Here is a 16,222-nt window from a genome sequence, read left to right as displayed (position 1 = left end):
AACACCTCTCCTTCCTATATTGTTAAAACTACCACTATGATCCAGGGGGAGGTAACAGAAATCTGAAGTCCATCTTGCTCAGTGTTTCACTCCCTGGCATATTTAACAACACCCAAGGTAACATGGAACTCTAGGCTATCTGCCTTAAACTTCGGATCCTCCTGCTTTTAGCCCACTAACTAGCACATGCTGAGAAGGGCATCAGCCACTGACTGGAAAAGAGGCAATGGGCTAGAGTAGAAAAGAAAAGACAGCAGGGCCGTCGGTCACACTGGAAGGGGGCATGTAAAGGGAGTTGAGAGGCCTTGAGATCTGACCTTTCTTTCGCCCTAGGATGTAAGTGGAGAAATTAAATCAGCCTGCAGAAGAGACCGAAACGAGGCACCTCTTGTCACAGTCAAGACACGCAAAACCGGAGGCCGAAACTGCGCAGGCGCAGAGGACGCTAGCGTTCTCTTGCAGCCTCACCCGAGCACACAGGGAGAGGATAGCCGCGCGGCGCGAGAGCTCTCTGGGCCCCAATTCCTCTTGAGGCCGTCGTACAGTCCAGGAAATGTCTAGGAGCCCGCCTGCGGAGGCCATAGGGCTGACCCTCGCTCCCCGCCCAGGACCCGACCGAACCTGGAGAGCGGATGTCAGCCGCGGGCGAGGCGCCAGGACAGGAAGGGCCACCGGGCCTCTCAGGATCAGCCTTCATCGCCACTGTTCTCACCTCTTTGTCCGCCGCCTTCTCCTCAATGCCTAGCAGCGCGTACAGGTCCATTTGTAAGAGCTCCTTGGTCACTGCCATGGTTCCCGCCTGACGCAATCGTACTACAACTCCCAGGAGTCAAAGCGCGCGTGGGGACTGCCGGCTCCGAGTGGCGCCTGGCCCTCTGGGAACTGTGTTCTGGGTCAGGATTGACTGACTCAGGAAGGCCGGCAGTCGTGAATGAACTACGATTCCCAGCAGCCCCCGCTCCCGCTGCTGCGGTACACTGGCTGCGGATGAGCGTCCGGATTCCCTGCTCCAGGCTGCGGCCGGACAGTGCTAGTGGGCGTGTGGGGAGGGGCAGGACAGGGAAGGGAAGGGAAGGGAAGGGCGGAGCTGGGGTGAGGGTCCAAGGGGCTCAGGACTTGGCCAGCGTGACCTCAACTCTTCAGACCCTGCACCGCTGGGAGCCATCATGGAGAGTAGGTGCTACGGCTGCGCTGTCAAGTTCACCCTCTTCAAGAAGGAGGCGAGTCTTCTCTCCCCGAGGGCTGCAGGGCTAGGGAGGAGTGGAGGGAAAAGCGCTGGACTTGACGTCCAAAGACGTGGTCTTACAGCCTCTTTCCAGCTGTGTGGTTTTGATGAAGTCATTGATCGTCTGTTTCAATTTCTGCAAAATGGGCTAACATTCCCTCGCTTTCGGGTTTATGTGAGGGTCCACTGAAGTGCTGGAGGTGAGAGTTCCCTATAAACTGTAAAGCGTGCTCCGTCGTTTTTTTGCAAAGCTACTCTTTTCTGTCGGATCAGTGTAGCATCTGGCAGTTTTCTTCTAGACACCTTGCTCCTTCGCTACTCGGTGTCCATCACACCAAGCCCTTTACTCTCTCTGCTCTGAAACTTTCCCCATTCCGCAGCCTGCCCTTCTCCAGGTCACTTGAGTTTGATTACCACACTTCCTCCTGCCTCCGGGGCACCATGGCGAAGGGTAGCCGTCCTGTCCTTATCACACACCTGCCAGATTTCTCCAGTAAACCGCAGGTTCCCTCTGCCTCGGTTGTGGCCAGGGATTCTGACCAGGAGATGTCGGAACCAGATGGAGTAAATTAATGTCAGGAAGGAAGGCAGGACCGTGTAGCGTTTACCAACCTGGATTTTGGAGTCAGGGTTCAAACCTGAGCTCTGCTGTCTTGTTGACGGGGTTACCTTGGTTTGGATAAGTTATATAACCTCTCTGGCCCCCTCTAAATAAGGATAATCACGGTAGGCATCAAGATTTAGTAAAATAATGTATGTAAATTGTGAGGAATAAATCACATGATGAATGCTAAGTACTGGATTTAGTGCCTGGCACACAGTAAGTGCTTAATAAATAGAGGCTATTGTTATCCCGTCCTAAGCCAAGCCTCCCTCCATCTCTGCAACAGCAGGGGAGGCATGGGCTCTGACCTGTCTCTGATTCTCCTTTGTGGAAGTGTCAATGGCCTGAAATACTGGGCTTTATCTATCTGTCTTCCACACCCCTGGGTCAGGGAATTGAAGACAGGGTAGAAGGCATGGGAATTTTGCATAAAGCTTTATTTGGCTTGAATAAGGCACTGGAAACCGAGGAATTGCTTTACCCTCCACTTTTGTCTCTCCCTAGGCCTTAGGGGCCCTACTCCTCTTCCTCCTCTTAGCAGCTGGTCATAACTTCAGTGCCTTCTCTCTGTGTGTGCTTGGAGATTCCCTGGGAGCAGCCTGCAGGGATGGGTGAGAGGTGGATCTTCCCACTTTATGTTTCTTGTAGTACGGCTGTAAGAATTGTGGCAGGGCCTTCTGTTCAGGCTGCCTAAGCTTCAGTGCAGCAGTGCCTCGGACTGGGAACACCCAACAGAAAGTCTGCAAGCAGTGCTATGAGGTCCTGACCAGGTGAGAGGCAGGCATGGGTGAATGTTCAGCCAAGTGTGGTAGTGGGCATCTGGCCAGCCTTTACAGCTTTGTACTCTGTGATGAGAGTCAGCCCAGGAAGTGTTTGGAGTGGGGGGCACTGCCTGGTGGGATGGCAGGACATCTAACACTAGATTTCTTCTCTGTAGAGGATCTTCTCCTGCCAATGCCTCCAAGTGGTCGCCACCTCAGAACTATAAGAAGTAAGTAGTAAAGAGAAAAAGACAAAGAGGGTTGGGGAAAGGTTAAGGGAGCCATAGGGAAAGATCTTCCCCTACATCTTTTAGATGAAATGAGCACAGAATCAGGAGAAGGCTCTCCTCTCTGGTTCCTGACTGCCCTCTTGGACTGGTAAAGTAGCTCATCAGCCCTCTCCCAAGGAGAGGAATTTGGTAGAGCTTGTTCTCAACTGGACCCTCTGTCTGGTCAGCCAAGTTGGGCTCCAGGGTGACATGAGTGAGGGCCACAGAAGATTGCCCATTGGAGGCCTCCCTAGGTTTCCAGAAATGGTTTGATTTGCGTGGGAACCAGGGAGTGGGTATCTTCACTCCTCCCCTCTGCCTTCTTCAAGAGCCTCTATCTCATATCCTGCCAGGCGTGTAGCAGCCTTGGAAGCCAAGCAGAAGTCCAGCACTTCCCAGAGCCAGGGACTGACACAACAAGACCAGATCATTGCTAAGCGCCTAGCACGACTCCGCCAAGAGAACAAGCCCAGTGAGTGGGGGCAGGTGGGGGTGCCTAGAGGACACGGTCTAGGACTTCTGGGACTGAGATGCCTCTGGCCCTTACAAGGCTCCTCCCATGCCACTTGCAGAGTTAATCCCCTCACAGGCAGAGATAGAGGCACGACTGGCTGCGCTAAAGGATGAACATCCAGGTTCCATCCCTTCCACCCAGGAAATGGAGGCTCGGCTTGCGGCATTGCAGGGCAGAGTTCCACCTTCTCAAACCCCCCAGCCGGTGAGTGTTACAGCTTCGGAGAGAAGTGGGGGAACTAGGGTGAGGACCCAGCAGAAGCCCAGATACAGGTATTGGGGTTGGTACAAAAGTAATTGCTTTGTCATTTCATTGCAAAAACCTCAATTACTTTTGCAGCAACCTTTGTGCTTTATGTACTTTGAAGGAGTTGACAAACCTCCCACCCCTACCTCCTGATCCTCATGTCTGTTACCAGACGAGGGGACCAGGGACAAACAGCAGGATTGGGTAGGGCAGGAAAGAGTGCCCCTCGGTCCTACTGGGGACTGCCAGACCTACTGATTATGTGGGCCCTGGATCTGTCTCCTTTCCCCGGGCTTTGAGAACTCCTTAGCATCCATCCCTGACCTAGACTGCTTCTGGGCTACCCCTACTCTCCACTGAGGTTCCCTCATCTGGGCAGGCACATCTCACACCAGACACCAGGACTCAAGCCCAGCAGACACAGGATCTGCTAACGCAGCTGGCAGCTGAGGTGGCTATCGATGAAAGCTGGAAAGGAGGAGGCCCAGGTAACCCTTCCACTTGGCTCCCCAGGAACCTGTCCCACCTCTTTCCCCAGATGGGAGAGGCTCTGCTATTCACACTCTGGGAGATTAATGTAAATCAGAGAGTGATCAACATTATAAGACCGTTCATTGAGTGCTTACTCTAAAGGGAGCCAGTGCAAGCCTAGAGTTTAAGTGCACGGGCTTTAGAATCAGTGATTCTCAGTTCTACCATGTTTAGCTGTGTGACACTGGACAAGTTACTCGACCTCAGTCTCATTTTCCTCATGTGTAAAATGAAAGTATGTATGGAAAAACCTGCCTCACGGGGAGGTCATGAGGAGTAAATGAGATAAACCGGTAAGTGCTTGAGACCATACCTGACTCATGGTGAGCACTCAGTGAATATTCTCTGCAGTCATGATGTTGATAAGGAAGTAGAAGCTATTTAGCAGCACCAGGCACATCTCAATGCTCAGCAGCCACGTAGGCTTCAGGTCTACCTTCTTGGACAGTGCAGATAAAGAACATGATATGGAACGTTCCCATCATCATGGAACATTTTATTGGACAGTGCTGTCTGAAGGCATCAGAGCAGTATTTTTTTAACGAAGGATGATTTTTGCCCCCCAGGTTACTTGTGGCAACGTTTAGAGACTTTTTGGTTGTCACAACTCAGAAAATGTTCCTGGCACCTAGAGGATAGAAGCCAGGGATGCTACTAAATCTGTGGTGGCACAGGACAGTGTATCACAGGGAAGAATTACTAAGATTGAGAAATCCTGCTTTAGAGGCACAATCTCATTGAATATCCTCAATAATCCCATGAGGCCAGGCTCACACCTGTAATCCTAAGCACTTAAGGAGGAAGAGGCTGGAGCGGGGGATAGCTGGAGCCCAGCAGTTTGAGACTTGCTTGGGCAACATAGTAAGACACTGTTATAAGAAAAACAAAATCTTGTAAGGTATATACTATTCTTTTTCATAAATGAGGAAACAGACCTGGTGAGCTTGAGGAACTTGACCAAGGTCACACAGATATTAAGCTGCAGAACCGAGACTTAAACCTAAACTGTGATTTTAAACCTCTTGCTCTGAAATGCTAAATTGAAGGTGACCGTGTCAGAACCACACCTAGTCTGGCAAAATTCTTCCTGCCCAGTGATATACAAGCTCTTAGCTTCCTCCATTACCCTGTCTGTGCTGATCTGTGTCAGCACAGAGAGGGCCTAGCACGCTGTCTGTGTTACCTCTTCATCCTGCCCTGAAAGGCAGAGACCTGCCTATCCTTTAGGGCATCGATTCTCAAACCACGGGACACCCACCCTGAGGGCAGAATGTTAAAACATCAGGTAGATGGGGATGGATATAGTGGGAAAAGACATGGCTAAGATTACTAGCTTCTTACATTTGGAAAAATGGAGGAATACTGGTTTTATTTGTAATAGAAACCATTAGGTGCTAGCGCTGATCAAAAAGCTGATGATCTGTGGTTAGAAAGGGTTGAGAAATGGGCTCAGTGGCTTCTGAGGAGAGATCTTGGAATGTCTCTGCCTCCCTGATGGCACTGCCCCTTCCAGCTGCCTCTCTCCAGAATGACCTCAACCAGGGTGGCCCAGGGAGCACTAATTCCAAGGGGCCAGCCAGCTGGTCCCTGGAGGAAGAGAAAAGCAGATTGCTGGCTGAGGCAGCACTTGAGTTGCGGGAGGAGAACACGAGGCGGGAACGGATCCTGGCCCTGGCCAAGCGACTGGCCGTGCTGCGGGGACAGGACCCCGAGAGAGGTGAAGGCTGGGGAGCAGCTGCTCACTGGTGTCCCTGGGTCAAGGCCTCCCTGGCAGGGCTGAGTGAGGTGCTGGGGGTACCTGTGCCCAGAGATCTGCTGAACCCAGCCCAGAGCCACAAGGAAGGTGGTGGAGCAAAGCAGTGGGTGAGGAGTCAGGGGCAGCCATGAGGGCAGGGGACTTTCAGTCCATTCAGGGGCTGAGGCTTCTGTTCCTGCCCCTAACGCAGCCCTGAGGCCTGCTTCAGTGATGGCCCGGCCCTGTCCTGCTGGGGCAGACAGAGACAGGTCTCCTCAAGGTGGCTGAAGAGCCTTCTCAGCTCTGGAATAAGTGCCCCTGGGAACGAAACCACTTCTGGGAGGCAGGAGGGCAGCCACTCAGGTGAAATCTCTCACCCTCACTCCCTCTTCCCCTGTTCCTGTCTCTCTCTCTTCAAGTCACCCTCCAGGACTATCGCCTCCCAGACAGTGATGACGACGAGGATGAGGAGACAGCCATCCAGAGAGTCCTTCAGCAGGTGGGCCTGGCTCATCCACCCGCCACCCCGTCCCATCTCTTCACCTCATTGCCCCACCTCCACTCTGGGGCTGGGTGGGCAGTAACAGTGCAGCCCTGCCCACTGGTTCCTTGAGATAGGGAATCAGCAGCCACAGGCCACAAATAAAGAAAAAGATGAGTTTGAGAAGCTAAGTCCACAGAGCACAGAAATACTGGGAGGTGGGGGGCCTGGGCTTGGAGCAGGGAGTGGTACCTCTTGATCTCGTCCACAGCTCACTGAAGAAGCTGCCCTGGACGAGGCAAGTGGCTTTAACATCCCTGTGGAGCCGGCTTCTCGACCCCGGACCCAACCCCGCAGGGTAGAGCCTGAGGTGAGAAAAGTCCCAGATGCAGACCCCCAGGCTGCCCACAGCCTTGTTTCCTGTCTGGCTGACTGCTCCCCGAGCAGCTCCCACACCCCACTGGGTACCTTACTTCCATTCCTCTCTGGTCCCTGAAGGCCCAGGATGCGGATCCCAGGCCTGAGGCTGAGGAAGAGGAGCTCCCCTGGTGCTGCATCTGCAATGAGGATGCCTCCCTGCGCTGTGCTGGCTGCGATGGCGACCTCTTCTGTGCCCGCTGCTTCCGGTGGGTGCAGGTGGAATGTCCTGTGGGAGGGTTCAAGGGCTGCCTGGATCCCTAACTTGTATCCCTTTGTTCCACAGGGAAGGCCATGATGCCTTTGAGCTTAAAGAGCACCAGACATCTGCCTATTGCCCTCCGCGTGCAGGCCGAGAGCACTGACGACACCCTGGTTCTCCTGGAAAGGCAGTCCCACAGCAGGCAGGACCGGTTTCTGGGCCCAGCCACAGGATGTCCAGTGGGAGAGCTCTGGCTCTGTTGATGATGGGTAGGCCCCTTCATGAGCCTTGGTTTCCCTGGAATGAAGAAAGATTCTCCATTCGAGAGGATGACTGGGAGGGCCAAGTGCAGAAGTAGAGGCCCTCCTACTAGAAGCCCAGACTAGAAGTGAGAGGCATGATGGGGAGAGACCAGACCGAATCTACAGGTGAGCCCTGTGACCTGACTCTAGGGCACAGGGCTCTCCCTTGACACTTAGTGGATCTAATAAAGTATATTGATTCATTGGATCCAGCATCTCATTTCTGTGAGCCTGGTCCTGCTGAGAGGTGGCAGGAACAGAGCAGGCTATAAGCACAGTTGTGGGGAATGAGAGAAATGGTTGAGCCACCCTATGAACTTCTCCATGCAGTAGCAGCCCTACCCATCCTGGTAGTCTCGTACGAAGTAAGCATGTACATTCATTAAACTGAACTGTGCTTCCAGTTCTGGGCAGCCCCACTTAGCCACCAGGCCCCACCTTGTTGGGTTTCTCAGCCTCTCTACAACTTACATAACACATGCAGTAACAATGCACACATGCCATGCTTCCAGTGTTACTGGCAAAGGACCCCACCTCCTAGGACTCCCGGATAACCCGCCTGCCATTCAGTCTCAGTATTTCTCTTCCAGTAACTCACCCTAACTGGACCCTTGGCCTCTTAGCACGTATCCTTTACATGCCTCTGCTGTTTCTCTTCTGTTCTGCCCCTGGCTGGAACCTACTCAAGAAAGAACCCTCAGGCTGAGGTCTACCTCCTGCTTCATTTGTGGTTGGAGGAAACTTTTCCTGAGACGCAGATTCAGCTAGGTTTTTCCTGTTACTTCCTCTCTAGGATTTGAAATTAGTCTTTGCCACTGGCATCCCTCTTGTTGGTTATGCCAGGAAGCTATGTACCTTAGGCAGATAATGTCTGCTTGGCCCCTTGGCCTTGCTAGACTGTGATTTCTCTGAAGTGGAGCTGTGACCTTGTCTGAATTCTTGAGTCCTTTGGATGGATGGATGGATGGATGGATGGATGGATGGATGGATGAGATATGTGGGTATAGCCTAGTGACTCAGGTTGTGGCCTTCCCAACTCAGGTTGTGTATCACTTCATCCTTTCCCTCCCCTGTCCCTCAACACAGATATGTTCCACACTCCATTGAACTGAGGCTCCTAAAGGTTTTATCCACTTGGCTGCCAAGGAAAGCACTGGACAACAGCCAGCTCTCTCCCAGAGAGCCCAGCTGACAGAAACTAGCTGTGACCACACAGACAGTAGGAGTGTGCAAATGTCCCTCCTTGTCCACATTTCTTGTTTGTGTCCCAAGGAGATGTTTCCCTCTTAGTCAGGATCTGGAGTGTCAGGTCAGGCCTGGTAATGCTGAGGCTGCTAAAGATGATCTCCCGGGCTCATTTCTGAGGTCGACTGAGTCTCCTGAGTTTCTTGAGTTGACTGAGCAGCTCAGAGATAAAAGACTGAGGGAGAAACAGGAGTGAGACCAAGGCTTGGGGTCATAATCCAACCCCCACCCTGCCCTCCCTAATCTTGCACTGACCCTGTCTCCGCAGAGAAGGGAGAAGGACCCACAGCCAAGTCTTCCCTTCAAATACTCCTCTTCATTAGTTGCCTCCCCCACTGGGCCTCCTCTTACCCCAGACCAGCAGAATGTCCCTTACCTCTGTGGGGCGGGGGCAGTTCCCAAGAATGGCCTAGATAGGAGAGAGCAAAGAGTGGCCCCCAAGTCACAGCACTTTCCCACAAGTTCCCATCAATCTCCCAAGAGTTTTCCCCTCTGGATTGGTTCTTTCCACTCCACCGAAGGAGGCAGAACCTGGGTTCCTGGGTTCCCCTTGACCCAAGGCCAGCTTCTAGCCCCCATCCTACCTCCAACTGAGTCTTCTGCTCCTCTGTGGATAGATCCATGAGAGTCTCCAGGTCAATCTCTGGCTCAGAAGGGTTTGCTTGATCCTATTCGGAAATCACATGGGTCTCAGGGGCCTGACCAGCTGGTGCTGGAATGAAGGTAACTGTCAGGGACTCAACCCACCTCTCTCCAAATTCCCATGGTTAGACTTTCTCCTCACTCAGAACACCCATTCAGTTTTCCGCTCAACAGTAATTTACTAAACTTTTACTATATTTTGGCCAGGTGAGGTGCCTGATGCCTGTTATCCCAGCACTTGGGAGGCCAAGGCAGGTGGATCACCTGAGGTCAGAAGTTCAAGACTAGCCAGGCCAACATGGTGAAACCCTGTCTCTACCAAAAATACAAAAATTAGCCAGGCATGGTGGTGGCTGCCTGTAATCCCAGCTACTTGGGAGGCTGAGGCAGGAGAATTGCTTGAACCTGCAACCTGGAAGGTGGAGGTTGCAGTGAGCCAAGAGAGCGTCACTGAACTCCATCCTGGGTGATAGAGGTAGTCCTCATCTCAAAAAAAAAATTGAAGACATCTGATAAGGGACTGTTTTCCATAATAAAGAATTCTTCACCCAGCACGATGGCTCACATCTGTAATCCCAGCACTTTGGGAAGTTAAGGCAGGTGGATCATTTGAGGTCAGGAGTTAGAGACCAGCCTGGCCAACATGGTGAAACCCTGTCTCTACTAAAAACGCAAAAATTAGCCAGGCGTGGTGGCACATGCCTGTAATCCTAGCTACTCGGGAGGCTGAGTCAGGAGAATGGCTTGAACCAGGAGGTTGCAGTGAGCCAAGATCATGCCACTGCACTCCAGCCTGCCGGGGTGAGACTTTCTCAAAAAACAAAAAAACAAAAAACAAAAAAGCCAGGCACAGTGGCTCATGCCTGTAATCCCAGCACTTTGGGAGTCCGGAGGCAGGTGGATCATTTGAGGTCAGGAGTTTGAGACCAGCCTGGCCAACATGGTGAAATGCCATCTCTACTGAAAATAAAAAATTAGCTGGGTGTGGTTGTGTATACCCATAATCCCGGCTACTCCAGCAGCTGAAGAAAGAGGGTTGATTGAATCCGGGAGGCAGAGGTGGTAAGGAAGGAGACCCAGGCATCTAGGATCACCTCCCGCTGGACTTCCACACTGCATTTCAATAGAAGAAAACGCTCACTGCCTGGTGCCTCCTAAATCACCTTCCTATAAATAGCAGGCATGGTGTGAAGGAATCCTTCTAGAGGACATTGTTTTTACTTAGACAAGATCAAACCCCCACCCCACTCCTCCATCGACCAAGACCCTTTCATATATGATTTCTAAAACTGTGAACCCAAGACCCTTTCACTTGTAATTTCTAAGGCTGTGAACCTAAGATTCTTTCATGTGTAATATTTAGAGTGTAAGCCTATAGAAAGGCAGAGCTTCTCTTTGTTGGAGGGGGTTGGTCATTTAGACAAATTGTTGCCTGGCTCCAAGCCGTAATAATAATAAACATCTTGGTGTTCCAGAGGTCTGTTTCTTGCGGCTGCTCCTGCTTCAGTTGCAGTGAGCAGATCGCACCACTGCACTAGCCTGGGTGAAAGATATGAACAGACACCCCACAGAAGATGTACAGATGGATAGTAAGTACTTGAAAAGATACTCAACATCATATGTCATTCAGGAATTGGAAATTGAAACATTCAAGTCATTCATTGCTGGTGGCAATGCAAAATGGTATGGCTACTTTGGAAGACAGTTTGGTGGTTTCTTACAAAACTAAAAATTTTTTTTTGAGACAAATTCTTGCTTTGTCACCCATGTTGCAGTGCAGAGGCATGATCAAGGCTCCCTGCAGCCTTGACCTACCAGACTCAAGGGATCCTCCCACTTCAACCTCCCAAGCAGCTGGGACAACAGGTGCATACCACACACCCAGCTAATTTTTTGTTTTTTGTAGAGACAGAAGTCTCAATATGTTGTCCAGGCTGGTCTCAAACTCCTGGTCTCAAGTGATCCTCCCACCTCCACCTCCCAAAGTGCTGGGATTACAAGCATTAGCCACCATGACTGGCCCTAAACACACTCTTACCTTGCAATCCATTAACCGTACTCTTTGCTATTTACCCAAATGAGATAAGAACACATTAACAGGTCAGGCACAGTGGCTCATGCCTGTAATCCCAGCACTTTGGGAGGCCGAGGCTGGTGGATTGCTTGAGGTCAGGAGTTTGAGATCAGCCCCACCAACCTGGTGAAACCCCGTCTCTACTCAAAATACAAAGTTAGCCAGGCATGGTGGTGGGCGCCTGTAATTCTAGCTACTTGGGAGGCTGAGGTAGGAGAATCGCTTGAGCCCGGGAGGCAGAGGTTGCAGTGAGCCGAGATGACACCATTGCACTCCAGCCTGGGCGACAGAGTGAGACTCTGTCTCAAAACAAGCAAGCAAGCAAACAAACAAAAACACACTCACAGCCGGGCGCAGTGGCTCAAGCCTGTAATCCCAGCACTTTGGGAGGCCGAGGCGGTTGGATCACAAGGTCAAGAGATCGAGACCATCCTGGTCAACATGGTGAAATCCTGTCTCTACTAAAAATACAAAAAATTAGCTGGGCATGGTGGCACGTGCCTGTAATCCCAGCTACTCAGGAGGCTGAGGCAGGAGAATTGCTTGAACCCGGGAGGCAGAGGTTGCGGTGAGCCGAGATCGTGCCATTACACTCCAGCCTGGGTAACAAGAGCGAAACTCCGTCTCAAAAAAAAAAAAAAAAAAAAAAAAAACAAACACATTCACACAAAAACCTGCATAAAGATGTTCTAAAGCAGCTTTATTCAGGATTGCCAAAACGTGGAAGCAACTAAGATGGCCTTCTATAGGTGAATGGATAAACCAACTGGTGTGTCCAGAGAATGGAATATTATTCAATGAAAAAATGAAATGAGCTATCAAGCCACGAAAAGCCATGGGGGAACCTAAAATGCATATGACAGTGAAAGAAGCCAGTTTGAAGCTAGTCAAACTGTAGCATGCACCTGTATAGTCCCAAGGGGGCTAGCCAGGACAAAAAAGTGAGAGAGCCTGTCTCTAAAAAAAAAAAAAAATGAAAAAGCCAACCTGAAAAGGCCAAATACTATATGATCCCAACAACAAGACTGTTGGGATAAGCCACATTACGGAGATGGTAAAAAGATCAGTGATTGCCACGGGGGTAAGAGGGAGGGCAGGACAAGACCACAGGGGATTCTCAGGACAGCGAAACTCCTCTCTACGACGCTATTACGGTGGATATGTGTCATGCACATTTGTCTAAAATGACAGAATGTACAACATTAAGAGTGAACCCTAAACCATGGACTTTGTATGATAATGATATGTCAGTCTAAGTTCATTGATTCTTTTTTTTTTTTTTTTTTTTTTTTTTTTTTGAGACGGAGTTTCGCTCTTGTTACCCAGGCTGGAGTGCAATGGCGCGATCTCGGCTCACCACAACCTCCGCCTCCTGGGTTCAGACAATTCTCCTGCCTCAGCCTCCTGAGTAGCTGGGATTACAGGCACGCGCCACCATGCCCAGCTGATTTTTTGTATCTTTAGTAGAGACGGGGTTTCACCATGTTGACCAGGATGGTCTCGATCTCTTGACCTCGTGATCCACCCGCCTCGGCCTCCCAAAGTGCTGGGATTACAGGCTTGAGCCACCGCGCCCGGCAAGTTCATTGATTCTAACAAATAATGTATAACCTTGCTGCTGGGTGGGGGATAGTGGGGTAAGCTAAACATACATGGGGACAGGGAGATATGGGAAATATCTGTACCTTATGCTTACTCTGTGATCCTAAAACTGCTCTAAAAAATAGGTCTGTTAAAAAAAAAGACATGAGCCTGGCGCGGTGGCTCACGCCTGTAATCCCAGCACTTTGGGAGGCCGAGGCGGGTGGATCACGAGGTCAAGAGATCGAGACCATCCTGGTCAACATGGTGAAACCCCGTCTGTACTAAAAATACAGAAAATAAGCTGGGCATGGTGGTGCGTGCCTGTAATCCCAGCTACTCAGGAGGCTGAGGCAGGAGAATTGCCTGAACCCAGGAGGCAGAGGTTGTGGTGAGCCGAGATCGCGCCATTGCACTCCAGCCTGGGTTACAAGAGTGAAACTCTGTCTAAAAAAAAAAAAAAAAGACATGAGCTCAAATATAATTAATAAAATTAATATTTTACTGCTTCAGCCGGGCGCGGTGGCTCAAGCCTGTAATCCCAGCACTTTGGGAGGCCGAGGCGGGTGGATCACGAGGTCGAGAGATCGAGACCATCCTGGTCAACATGGTGAAACCCCGTCTCTACTAAAAATACAAAAAAATCAGCTGGGCATGGTGGCACGTGCCTGTAATCCCAGCTACTCAGGAGGCTGAGGCAGGAGAATTGCCTGAACCCAGAAGGCGGAGGCTGCGGTGAGCCGAGATCGCGCCATCGCACTCCAGCCTGGGTAACGAGCGAAACTCCGTCTCAAAAAAAAAAAAAAAAAAAAAAAAAATATATATTTTACTGCTTCAACAAGAACATTCTATTATTATTATTATTTATTTATTTTTTGAGATGGAGTTTTGCTCTTGTTACCCAGGCTGGAGTGCAATGGCGTGGTCTCGGCTCACCACAACCTCTGCCTCCTGGGTTCAGGCAATTCTCCTGTCTAAGCCTCCTGAGTAGCTGGGATTACATGCACGCACCACCATGCCCAGCTTATTTTCTGTATTTTTAGTAGAGACGGGGTTTCACCTTGTTGACCAGGACAGTCTCGATCTCTTGACCTCGTGATCCACCCGCCTCGGCCTCCCCAAGTGCTGGGATTACAGGCTTGAGCCACCGCGCCCAGTGAAAAGGACTTTCTCAAGTGAAAACGAAGCGGCAGTAAAGAACACGACTACTAGTACAGTTTAGTGCCACTTTCTTTTTTTTTTTTTTTTTTTTTTTTGAGATGGAGTTTCGCTCTTGTTACCCAGGCTGGAGTGCAATGGCGCGATCTCGGCTCACCGCAACCTCCGCCTCCTGGGTTCAGGCAATTCTCCTGCCTCAGCCTCCTGAGTAGCTGGGATTACAGGCATTCGCCACAATGCCCGGCTAATTTTTTTTTTTTTTTTTTTTTTTTTTTTTTTGAGACGGAGTTTCGCTCTTGTTACCCAGGCTGGAGTGCAATGGCACAATCTCGGCTCACCGCAACCTCCGTCTCCTGGGTTCAGGCAATTCTCCTGCCTCAGCCTCCTGAGTAGCTCGGATTACAGGCATGTGCCACCATGCCCAGCTAATTTTTTGTATTTTTAGTAGAGACGGGGTTTCACCATGTTGACCAGGATGGTCTCGATCTCTCGACCTCGTGATCCACCCGCCTTGGCCTCCCAAAGTCCTGGGATTACAGGCTTGAGCCACCGCGCCCGGCCAATTTTTTGTATTTTTAGTAGAGACGGGGTTTCACCATGTTGACCAGGATGGTCTCGATCTCTTGACCTCGTGATCCACCCGCCTCAGCCTCCCAAAGTGCTGGGATTACAGGCTTGAGCCACCGCGCCCGGCCAGCTAGTGCCACTTTCTTGATTGATGCGAAGGCCCACAGTTGCTTTTGCATTAGCACAAATGTCAACACAGTGAAAAAGGCAAACAGAATCTTAGTGTTGGCCAGGTGTGCTGTAATCCCGGCACTTTGGGAAGCCGAGGCAGGTGGATCACTTGGGGTCAGGAGTTCAAGACCAGCCTGACCAAGTTGGTGAAACCCCCATCTTTACTAAAAATACAAAAATTAGCCAGGTGTGGTGCCATGTGCCTTTAATCTCAGCTCCTCAGGAGGCTGAGGCAGGAGAATTGCTTGAACTCGGGAGGTGGAGGTTGCAGTGAGCTGAGATTGCACACCACTGCACTCCAACCTGGGTGACAGAGCAAGACTCTGTCTCAAAAATAATAATAATCTTGCTGAACATGGAGGCTCATGGCCATAATCCCAGCACTTTGGGAGGCTGAGGCAGGTGGATCACTTGAGGTCAGGAGTTTGAGACTAGCCTGTCTAACACAGTGAAACCCCATTTCTACCAAAAATACAAAAAATTAGCCAGGCATGGTGGTCCATGCCTGTAATCCCAGCTACTCAGGAGACTGAGGCAGGAGAATTGCTTGAACCCAGGAAGCGGAGGTTGCAGTGAGCTGAGATCATGCCATTGCACTCCAGCTCAGCAAACAAGGACAAAACTCCATCTCAAAAAAAAAAAAAATGTTTATATATATATGTGTATGTGTATCTACATATACACACACACACATACATATATATATATATGTTTGTGTTATTATGAAAGTAATCACAGAACCTCTGAAAGAGTTCTTGGGAACCTCCATGGGTCACCAGATCACACTTCAAGAACTGATATGTTATCCATTTTTCTGTTAGAATTTTCAGTTTTTTCTTACTGATTTAAGAGCTCTTTTTAAATTATTAAATTCAGATTAACCCTAGATTGCACATATGATGAAACTATCTATTATGTTGGTGGGGTGCTGCTGGGGAAATAGGTGTATGTGTTTACATAGTTGAATCTAATGGTATTTTCCAGTGTGTACTGCTTTTTTAATTTTTAGACAGGTTCTTGCTCTGTAGCCCAGGCTGGAGTTGAGTAGTGCAATCACGGCTCACTGCAGCCTCAATTTCCCAGGCTCCAACAAGAGTAGCTGGGACCACAGGCGCGCACCACCACGCCCAGCTAATTTATATATTTGTGGTAGAGATGGGGTTTCGCCATGTTGCCCAGGCTGGTCTCTAACCCCTGGGCTCAAGCAATCCACCCACCTTGGCCTCCCAAAGTGTTGGGATTACAGGTGTGAGCCACCCTGCCCAGCCACTTCTTTTTTTTTTTTTTTTTTTTCCAAGACAGAGTCTCACTCTGTCGCCCAGGCTGGAATGCAGTGGCATGACCTCAGCTCATTGCAACCTTGCCTCTGGGTTCAAGAGATTTTCCTGCCTCAGCCTCCTGAGTAGCTGGGATTAGGGGCACCTGGCCTCAAGACCAGCTAATTTTTTTATTTTTAGTAGAGACAGGGTTTCACTGTATTGGCCAGGCTGGTCTTGA

General features: G+C 50.4%; 3 protein-coding genes across 7 annotated transcripts in view; 1 reads left to right on the top strand and 2 right to left on the bottom strand.

Moving 5' to 3' along the window:
* The window catches only part of DNAJC17 (DnaJ heat shock protein family (Hsp40) member C17), a 50,804-nt gene extending 49,956 nt beyond the window's left edge, over positions 1-848 (bottom strand). For both annotated transcript variants that reach the window (XM_039462770.2, XM_039462771.2), the window contains exon 1: positions 713-848. In XM_039462770.2, coding sequence (XP_039318704.1) covers positions 713-790 — 78 coding nt within the window. In that variant the 5' untranslated portion in view covers positions 791-848. The remainder of the gene's footprint in view (positions 1-712) is intronic.
* On the top strand, positions 452-7,495 carry ZFYVE19 (zinc finger FYVE-type containing 19). Of its 2 annotated transcripts, XM_074394083.1 has the most exons (12): positions 452-757; positions 1,606-1,729; positions 2,478-2,599; positions 2,767-2,820; positions 3,213-3,331; positions 3,432-3,577; positions 3,999-4,107; positions 5,664-5,867; positions 6,305-6,384; positions 6,638-6,736; positions 6,865-6,992; positions 7,070-7,495. In XM_074394083.1, the coding sequence occupies exons 1-12, from the start codon at positions 633-635 to the stop codon at positions 7,146-7,148; spliced, it is 1,389 nt and encodes a 462-aa protein (XP_074250184.1). In that variant the 5' UTR covers positions 452-632; the 3' UTR covers positions 7,149-7,495. The 2 variants fall into 2 exon arrangements, with proteins under 2 accessions (XP_074250184.1, XP_074250183.1); XM_074394082.1 differs by lacking the exons at positions 452-757; positions 1,606-1,729; positions 2,478-2,599 and adding an exon at positions 988-1,220 and having other exon boundaries at positions 7,070-7,159.
* The window catches only part of PPP1R14D (protein phosphatase 1 regulatory inhibitor subunit 14D), a 24,593-nt gene continuing 15,859 nt past the window's right edge, over positions 7,489-16,222 (bottom strand). For 2 of the 3 annotated variants that reach the window (XM_039462772.2, XM_010346216.2), the window contains 3 exons: positions 9,117-9,200; positions 8,909-8,941; positions 7,489-8,707 (listed from right to left, as the gene is read on the bottom strand). In XM_039462772.2, the coding sequence (XP_039318706.1) occupies positions 8,642-8,707; positions 8,909-8,941; positions 9,117-9,200 (183 nt within the window). In that variant the 3' untranslated portion in view covers positions 7,489-8,641. Of the gene's footprint in view, positions 8,708-8,908; positions 8,942-9,116; positions 9,201-13,153; positions 13,232-15,010; positions 15,049-16,222 lie in introns of all 3 variants that reach the window. The other variant, XM_074394084.1, reaches the window with a different exon arrangement.

The sequence above is a fragment of the Saimiri boliviensis genome, chromosome 2 (assembly GCF_048565385.1).
Source record: "Saimiri boliviensis isolate mSaiBol1 chromosome 2, mSaiBol1.pri, whole genome shotgun sequence".
NCBI lineage: Eukaryota > Metazoa > Chordata > Mammalia > Primates > Cebidae > Saimiri > Saimiri boliviensis.
This window is presented reverse-complemented; position numbering and strand designations above follow the sequence as displayed.

Coding starts and splice junctions, on each gene's coding strand:
- ZFYVE19 (XM_074394083.1), top strand. CDS start 633: ATGTCAGCCGCGGGCGAGGCGCCAGGACAGGAAGGGCCACCGGGCCTC. Junction 6,737..6,864: donor CCCGCAGGGTAGAGCCTGAG/GTGAGAAAAGTC, acceptor TGGTCCCTGAAG/GCCCAGGATGCGGATCCCAG. Junction 6,993..7,069: donor TTCTGTGCCCGCTGCTTCCG/GTGGGTGCAGGT, acceptor TTTGTTCCACAG/GGAAGGCCATGATGCCTTTG.